This window comes from Berghia stephanieae, chromosome 5, assembly GCF_034508935.2.
Source record: "Berghia stephanieae isolate SIO BIC M18660-M18661 chromosome 5, UCSD_Bste_1.3, whole genome shotgun sequence".
NCBI classification, from domain to species: domain Eukaryota; kingdom Metazoa; phylum Mollusca; class Gastropoda; order Nudibranchia; family Aeolidiidae; genus Berghia; species Berghia stephanieae.
Window position 1 is genome coordinate 36,090,729 of NC_088364.1, and position 9,704 is coordinate 36,100,432.

The 9,704-nt window shown below is 34.7% G+C and overlaps 1 protein-coding gene across 1 annotated transcript in view; it reads left to right on the plus strand.

The window, feature by feature from the left end:
* Positions 1-460: 460 nt before the first annotated feature.
* The window catches only part of LOC144972831 (uncharacterized), a 21,235-nt gene continuing 11,991 nt past the window's right edge, over positions 461-9,704 (plus strand). Inside the window, exons 1-2 of the mRNA XM_078914518.1 lie at positions 461-625; positions 4,907-6,509. Of these exons, the coding sequence (XP_078770644.1) occupies positions 4,917-6,509 (1,593 nt within the window). The 5' untranslated portion in view covers positions 461-625; positions 4,907-4,916. The remainder of the gene's footprint in view (positions 626-4,906; positions 6,510-9,704) is intronic.

The following is a 9,704-nucleotide window of genomic DNA, read 5'->3' on the forward strand; positions in this document are numbered from 1 at the left end:
TTTTTTCTATTGTCGGGTTCACTTAAACACATCATGACAAGGAGAGAGAGAACTTCATGGATAACCCCACTTTGGATAAAGCTCGATCTCCGTAACATTTGGGGGATTTGTAGATCGTGGTTATTTTGATATCTAAGTAGCTGAATTTGATTATTATATGTGGGGTACTCAGATCTTGTATGTACGTAAGAAGGTGAACAGACATCTAGAGCAAAGGAAGGCCAATTTTATACCTTATGAGTTCTGTACCATTCTCTGCAATCTAACTATTTAAAAATTAACTAATAACTGCCTCTTAATGGGCTTTAGAAGCAAGAAGAAGAGGAAGGCCAAAAGCCGGTGTGTAATATCATCATCAGCGACAGCGTGCGAGTCCAGGATAATTACCCGGTTACGAACCAATCTATCAACGAAGGAATGACTAGTGTGAATCCCGTTTTTTCCGACGGTTTTCCGACATAATCAGAAAAACTGCTAAAACTTCAAGTTGGATAAACCAAATAAAAATGGCGACTAGGAACTAGGACTGTCGTTAAATTATCGAACTAAAAATGAACACTCAAGAATCAGCTGATCATGAATGGCTTTATTTGCTGTTTTGATTGAACAATAAAAGTATAATTAGGTAACTTCATTGATTGAGACTAGCAAAGATAACTAAACACCTTTTAAAATACATCCTCTGGGTCTGGGCTCTGACTGACTGGGAATGGGAGGCCTTCCGAAGAAGAAAGATCCTCGATCTAGCTAGCTATCTAGCATTACATCTCTTTCAATTAGTATTTACATCGTGGATCTTTTGTCAGGCGTTTATTTATTCAATTTGTCAATATATAATAGCATTTTAAAAACTCTAGAACAAACCTACATTTCCTAACATGACCATTGTTTCGGTTCTCCGCCGCCAGTTTGCCGTTGAGTTGAGAATTGAAATTGAATTTTGAAGAAAGGTAGATTGCAAAACAGTTCTGGGTTTGTTTTTTTTGTTCATTTATTAGGGTTAGCGGTAGCTCGAGGTCGGAGGGTTTTTTTCTATTAGGGTTAGTTATATTAGGCTATGCAAGGGTGTTTGTTTTTCCTATTACTATTACTATTAATAGTATATATTAGTAGGCACTTGCAAGAATTTTTCAAAATAGTGCTATCGGTATTAATTTAGCGTAGAAAAATAAAGGGGAGTGAAACATTTACTAAAGTGAAAAAATTATCGCTCTATCTCAACTAGTTCAAAAGTTATGACCTTTTATGTGGTGAAAAATCTCTATAGAAGCTTATAGGAAAATATGTGACCAAAACACAGCAACCTAATGGATAATCAAGTATAATTCAGAAACGGCTTCAGATACAACTTTGAATTTTTTACACGTGGTAATTCAACATCTCTGTAATACATTGCAAACAGAAAAATAATTATTTATTGAGAGAGAAAAGTATAGTTTAGAGCTGAATCAGCTGAAATCAAGGAAAAATAGATCACGACATGCAAATGAATGACCTATTGGAATTTTGGAAAAGTCGAAAATTAAATATTTATTCACATGTAGATAGACCAAATACACCACTGAATCGGCGTCATTTAGTTATTCACTTTGAACTTTTCAAAATTAAAATAGACCTCATAAAAGCAGAGATATGGACTGATAAATGTTTGAGGTGGTGTATTCGTGTTTAAAATGATCGAAAATAGGTGATTTTAAAAACTTCCGCTCCCCCGTTCCCCTAAATTGGACAGACGTCCGTCAAAGGATGAAAAACGTCAAAATCAACAGTGAAAAATCAATCGGAAAAAAAGGAAGAGAATTGTAAATTATAAAATGAATGCATGGACATGAAAACGCCAATTAATTAAATAATTTAAAACAAAAATAACTTCCATAAATGGAATATATTGTAAGATATACAGATGTAAAGTTTTGATGTGGATTGACGAAGTTATCTCTCAAACGCAGCAGACGACAGGAAGTGAATCAGTATAAGAAAATGGCAGCTTCTGTAAACAATCGAGGCCAATTACTGTTTTTTGGGGAGCTCTAACTTTTGAGTGCAAACATATTTTGCTCTGAAATTTTTAGAGAAGCTACTTTAATATGTATCTCAGAAGGACTTGTTTTTATTAAGAAGGACCATCTCTGGTTTAAAAGTTATAAGCGTTTAAACACATATACTCTCTTTACACAAAGATTTCTCAAAATCATGATATAAAAATATAATAATATTAGCATCATTGTATGTAGAATTTTATGCCCTTTCCAATGATATATAATACATGCCATTTCATTCCACTGAAAAAGAAGAATGAACATTTTAAAATCACTCCTAAATTTTTTCCCCTCAAAAACGGAAACAGAAATCCTCGCCTGTTTTCAACTCGCGAGAGCTACGTCTTGCAAGTGCCTAATATTAGGGTACCTACTACTACTACAAGTACTAGGTTTTATTTTTTCTTAGAGTTAGTTGAGGGAATATTTGAGTTGTTTCCCTTAGCATGACGAGCTTTTGGAAGTCCTCCCCATCCTCGTTATTTTGCTCTAAATGATTGAGAATCATAATAAGTTAAAATTAAATGATAGTAGTAAAACAGATTTTAATGTGTGGAAGGCCGAGTATCCTTAAACAAGCAAATAAATCACCCATTACTCTCGGAAATAGCACAATAGAATTTTCAAATAAAGCAAAAACCTTGGTGTCATCATTCATAAAGATCTTTCCATGACAAGCCACGTGAATAACACCATACAATCTATGTAACATAATAGAAATAAAATTTAAAAAAGCAAAATTCGTAATTTAATGCCGAAGCATATAGCAGAACTTTCAATAAATTCCCTTGTTTTATCTAAATTGGACTATTGTAACTCCCTTTGGGCGAATTTAGCTAAAGACAAAATGAGCAAACTTCAGGTTGCTCAAAATAACGCAGCCAGACTCATTGTAAGCAATAACAAAAAATACCCGTCAGCAACTCTCCTTCTCCGTGAGTTACATTGGCTTCCTGTGGAAAAAAGAGTTGCCTATAAGATTTGTACTGTTGTCTACAAATCCTTGAGCACCAACAGTCCCTCCTATATTAAAGACCTTCTAAACATATATGTCCCCAATAGAAACTTGAGGCCAAGCAATGACCAATCAATCCTTGTCAAACCTAAGCCATTGCGTAAAATAGGTGAACAATCTTTTCAACATTTTTGGAACTCTCTCCCATCACACGTGAGATGCTCAGATTCGTTGACAACGTTCAAATCTCGCTTAAAGTTTTATCTTTTTACATCAAAATGTTGCAATACTATTATCATATTTTGTTGTTGTTAAATTGAATTCGTACCACTTTTCCATCAAACTTGTCTTACTGTAATATGTTTTGTTTTATATCACTGTAAAGCGCTTCGAGCCTGTGACAACGGGGTAAAACACTATGTAAATGCCATTTATTATTATTATTATTATTATTATTATTATTATTATTATTATAATCTATGCGACAATGCTCTCTATTTTTGAAAGTTTTAGTTTTAAGTTTTATTTTAATTTTGTTAATTTTTTGCCTACTTTTGACTTTTGATTATAGTTTAGTTTGTTGTCCCGTTATTTTACGAAACTTTTCTATATAGAATTTGTATATGGCGAGGTAGACATTTAGTTTGATTGAGTACTAAAATTTATAAGGAGGCTGGTATTTTCACCGTGGTGAAAATAGCTTGAAAATAGCTTGGTAGACTATTTTCACAGTACGGTGATAATAGTGTGGTATATGCTACTTTTACCTTACGGTGATATCTTGGCAATTTTCGCGGTACAGCACGGCACGCTCACTTCATCAGTGGGGACTTGCCAACTGGATCCGTTGTGGTCAGAGCCTGAAACCGCAGAGAATCTAGTTGCAGACCTGTCAACTGGTATGATTTTGCGTATTTTAGTCCAATTTTTTGAGCCCAAATTTGTCAATACAATTCCAAAGGAGTTTGTCCAAAAAAAACCCAATCAAGTAATAAATAAATAGAAGGAAAAAACTTGCCCCTTACACAGATATAGTTGCATAAACGAAAATACAATAAAGTTAATTTCAATAAAGACTGCTTTACCAAATGGAAATTTATTGATTATAATTATTATTGATTATGATTTCGTGTGCCATTAAGTGCAGCTATGAGTTCTAGTGGTATCGGAAGGTTCTGGGATCTAACCCCAAGCGGCTCATAATTGAGTCCTTGAAAAAGTCTCTTTACTCACATTCTCTCACCGTACTCGAGTGTAAAAAGAGTACCTAGCTGTTAACAGCGCTGTCTGTGAAAAATTGTAATATTACCTAACATGTGTCATGTCTCATTCTCCATGTTAAAGTGTTGCTGTTGGCTAGGGACCCCCTGTAAAGCACTTTGAACATGTTTAGTGGATATTGCTTTGTATAAAAACTAAGTTTTTTGGGGGTTTTAGTAGGTGTTTATGGCAATGAGGATACCACTGTAGGTAGTCATCATGCCTGTCTTTTCTAGACACATTGTAATTATATTGTAATTCTGATTGGAAAATCTCATCAAGGTCAAGGTCTTTAAATCAATAAGGAATAAGATCGCGCTAGTTTTTCTTTAATAAAATTTTCAAACTCAAACAGTGAATTCAACTTACTCAGTTTGATGAGGCATTTAGGACAGCAGTGAAGGATCAAGGGAGGATCTCCACTTTTCTCTGCCACAAGCCAGTTGACACAGTTGACCCCAAGGACTTGTTCCACCATCTGATTTGCTCAACTGTCATTTGCCATTTCTAGTAACACCAAGTTTGACAGTTAGTTGGTTTATTTGAAGAGGGAGATGAATTGCAGAATGGTTATCTGATGATAATGTTTTATAATGTATTATATTCAACAAAATGTATGTTTACAGTTACTTTTTGCTTTACATATTTTCAGTGTAATCAAGATGGAGGAGGCAGTGGAGTCTTCAACCGATGATACGTTGATAAACTATCAAGCTTTTAATAAAGAATCAAATTTACTATCAGAACAATATTTAGCCAATGAAGCAAAAGAAATTGTATCCTCTCACTCTTCTCATGAAAGTGGTGTAAAATTAGAAAATAAAATACCTGATGTCTTATCTAGTACGCCTGATAAAGAGATTGAATGTCACACTGAAAATTCTAATCAAAATGACTTGACGGAAGGAGCAAATCACTCAATGACATATGATCGGCCTGAAATCAAACATGAAAAAGAAGCTGAAGTTATAGTATCTTTTAAGAGAATGGATCGTGTAACAGATGCTGATCTATGTCCAGAAAGTTGTCAGAATTCATCAATTTCAAACAATGAAGAAGATAAATTGTACAATTGCCCCCACTGTGCTATGGCTTTCCGTTTTGAAAATGTAAGAAATAATCACCTGATTACTCATTTAGAAGAGAGTATTTGTGGAAATAGTTTAACGAGAAAGGACAACTTAGATCGACATAACATGCCTCATCGAAAAGATAACCAGGAAAGCAATAAAGACATTATCACCAGTACTCCTGAAAAACTCTTTGTTTCACCAGACAGAATAAAGGAAGAATTTATTGACAGTGATTATCTTGAAGAAAATAAGACTAGTATTTCACAAACCAAACGTGGAGTGAAGGATAAAAGGTACAAATGTTCCTCCTGCAGTATGTCATTTTCATTCTACAGTCTTCTTCGGAATCATATGACGTCTCATTCTGAAGAGAGACCATTTGCTTGTTCTACATGTACAAAGTCATTTAAAAGAAAGTATGACTTGAGTAAGCATCAAAAAACCCATTCTGATGTAATAAATGAGTCTGAATTTGAAAACTCAGCTCATTCAGCAGAAAGAAATATTTCTAAAGACAGTGACAAAGTTACCAATAACTCTAGCTATGTTTCTCATTTAAGGGAAATTGCAGAGCATACAGTGCCTGATTATTCTCTTTGCAAAGGGGAAGTGGATGATAGACCATTTAAGTGCCCTCTCTGTGAATTGACATTTCGTCTGAAAAGTGCATTAATAAGTCACATTGTTCTTCATTCAAAAGAGAGGCCATATGAATGTTCGATTTGTCACAAAGGATTCAAGAGAAAAGATCATTTAGTTCAGCATAAAAAGGTACATGATGACAAGAAAAAGAAGAAACCAAAAAAGGTTGAGACAAGGGGTCGAAAAAAGAAAAGTGTGCATAATATATCTAAAACTGCCAAAATTGCTTCTACCGCTCAAAAATCCTCTGATTTTGTTGAGAAGAGTGACACGAAAGAAAAAGGTATCGATAATTCATTACTAAGCAGTGATGTTGAGGACAGACCTTACAAATGTACATCTTGTAGTTTTGCTTTCCGTTTAAAAACTCACCTTGAGCGACACTTACTCATTCACTCAGGGGAGAGACCCCATGAATGCTCAGTATGTAAAAAGCGGTTCAAGAGAAAGGATGACATGATGAAACATAAAAGTAACCATGGTAATGTCAAGGGTTTGAAGTCCAAGAGGCCAAAGAGAACTGGTAAACAAAAAGACAAGGTAAGCTAATGATACTTTCTTAAATACCATTGTTCTTTTACTAAACCTATTTATGGCAGGGTTTAATTTTACTCTAATCCGACAACAGGTGATATCTTTTTTTATCAAAAGAGCAGTAACAGTGATGAAACTTGGGCTATCCGCCTAACTGGAGGTCAGCTTGGAAAAAATGATTCCTCATTATGGGGAAGTCATCTCCTCTGAACGTGGAGAGAACTTTACAGATTCAGTACTAGTAAATGGAGACATCAGGTGGGAGACAAATGACTACAGTCATGAACAATTATTAGGCATCACGGTCCAGTGGTATCACCCATTTCTTCTCTGTATGGTTCCAGTTCAGATCATCTGGTGGGACATTGCATTGTGACATAGTGCAGGATGGGTCTAGGACAGTTCACATGAGTAGGAAAACTTTTAGGGATTATGTAGATCTTCATAGAATTGGAGTAGTCCTTCAGTATCCATTTGAGCCAGAGTTTATCCCAGTTTTTATAGCGTAAAAAGGGACAAAAGTGATTGTTTGCTACCCTTTAGATAGGATGCTAGTCTATAGCAAAGTACTTTCCACCAGATCTGACAGAGCCAGCTACCCAATCACTTCTGGGTGGAATCAGACAGGGGACATAAAAAAAATCTTGACTGCATCTGAGATCGATCTTGAACCCTTTGCATGTGAAGCGAGTGCTCTACTAACTGAGCTATTGGGATCCCCTATAGCATTGTGGTATAATTATTAAATGCTTCTTAACTGTTATTGCTCTCTTAGTAGAAATGGAAATGTCCTTTGTTATAATTGCAGAAATATTGTTTTATTGATAAAGAATTAAAGTATAAACTTTAATGTCAGGCATCTCTCTTCATTTTGAAAAAAAAAATGTCCTAAAAGAAACGTTCAGAGCATTTGTCTATTCCACCCCCTAAAATGTGGAGTTCTTTATCAATTTGTTTTAATCTGTAATCTTTTTCTTTTAAAAATGTATGTATAGGCCAAGCCGGTTTATTGGGCGGCTCAGTTTCGGATAAATCATCCCAATTAAGTGGTGGCCTTGAAATTGAGCAATTGTTCAGATTTACCATTGTCCACTCTCCATATATCCAGACTTGTGACTGGCAATGCAACATCTTATGATTGTTTAAATCTGATCATAATCACTTTGCATGCCAGCTATTGCAACAACGTTTATCAAACAGTGTCAGTGACATTTCATGTTTTAATGAAAAACAAATGATACATTTATTTACCTCTCAACAAGGAGAGGCAAATGTAACTGCACAAAGCAATTAACAAATAACAGCTGCATAAGTAAGCAATGGATTAAGAATATATTGTCTACCCATTTGTCTCATTGAACAAATAAAACCACCACTCATTACCATTATCAATGACCATGAACGTGACAATGACAGTCGATGACACTGACAAGGGATTCAGGTAAATTCTATTGTACAGGTCTCTGTCTGTGATGACTATGATCAATGATTTGACCACACACCCCATTGGCTGTCGTGATAGACACTAACAGGGAATATGGGTAAATTCTATTGTTCACACCTCTGTTATGAACGGTACGACCACATACCCAGTTGGGACCATCATTTTAAGTGGTTGAAAACAATGAAAAAGCTCTTTTATGGGGATAGCCATTGTCAAATTTCGTCCCCATTAAGCAGCGGACTGTCTCAATTAAGCGGCTGGGAGAGGGTATTACTTTTATAGAAAAAAATCTGTTCCCAAGGGATCGTCCTAATGAAGCGGCGTATATATATATATATATATATATATATATATATGATAATCTTCAGCGGAATTCTGGGATTTTAGGATTTTTTCAGAAATTTTCCGCTGTTTTTGCCGTGTCAAACATTTTCCGTGTGGTAATTCGGCTGAAAAATCACCATTATGTCTTGTGTCATTTTTTGACATCTCTGCTCAGCTGCAATTTTTTTGGTGACACTCCCATGCCCATGATGTTAGTCTAGACACATTGGCGCCAAATGTGAAAAGTGGCACAATACCCATAATGGCCTTGGTTGAAAAGATGATCGAAAGGGAAGGGGATGGAGCAAATGGGTGTTAATATTTTTGTACCCTTTAGCTTTGTACTCTTTATTTTATTTTTGTTTTGTTTTGTTTGTTCTGAATTCAATTGAATTCATTACAACTTATGTCTAATTACCAAAAAAAAAAAAAAAAAGAATCAATCAGAGTGCGCTCTCTCTCTCTCTCTCTCTCTCTCTCTCTCTCTCTCTCTCTCTCTCTCTCTCTCTCTCTCTCTCTCTCTCTCTCTCTCTCTCTCTCTCTCTCTCTCTCTCTCTCTCTCTCTTTTTTTCTCTCTTTTCCATATTCTTTTCTCAGCCAACCTTCTAACTTCATATTATTATGTTTATAGATATCACTTGGTTATAGAGAGAGATAATGTAACAGTAAGTTGGGCTGATCGATTTAAGTAATAATTTTTTTAAGGCTTAATTTAAATTCGCTCTGTTGGTGGAATATGTTTTGCATTTGATTAAAGATTCTCATTTATAAGCTGCATAACCACAAGGTTGCAGTAATGCACACCCTAGCCGGGTTGTAATATAAAAACAAATACCTCCTTTTGGCCAAAGTTTATCATAATCTCTTGATATAGTGGGCGGCATTATAGGGCTCTAAAATCTTTAATTGGAAATGACAATTCATTAAATTATATTTACAAAAAGTCAGTTTGTATCTAATGATCAGAATAGATGTGTTTTTATAAGTATATTACGTAATATTAATTAACAATGAATAGCTATATTATTTTTGCATTAGGTTTGGGCTTGACAGACGGGCTGATAGATTTTCCTCCTTTTTGACAAATTGTCATTATCATTACTGATATATATATATATATATTATATATATATATATATATTATATATATATATATATATATATATATACAGTAAAATTACTTTAAACCGAAAGAAGCTAAACCGAAAAATACCTTAAACCGCAAAGAATTTAATAAATTGTACGAGTTTCTTCATTATCTTTGTACTAATTCTTACGATGAACCGAAATACTTCTAATCAGGACTTTCTTTAAACCGAAACAACTTGAGAGCACCTTCCTTTTTTCTCTCTATATTTTTCTTCAAAAATTCGGGAAGGAGGCCACACGTAATAATGCCGGCGATATTAAACAGAGCGTAAGTATAAGATGAG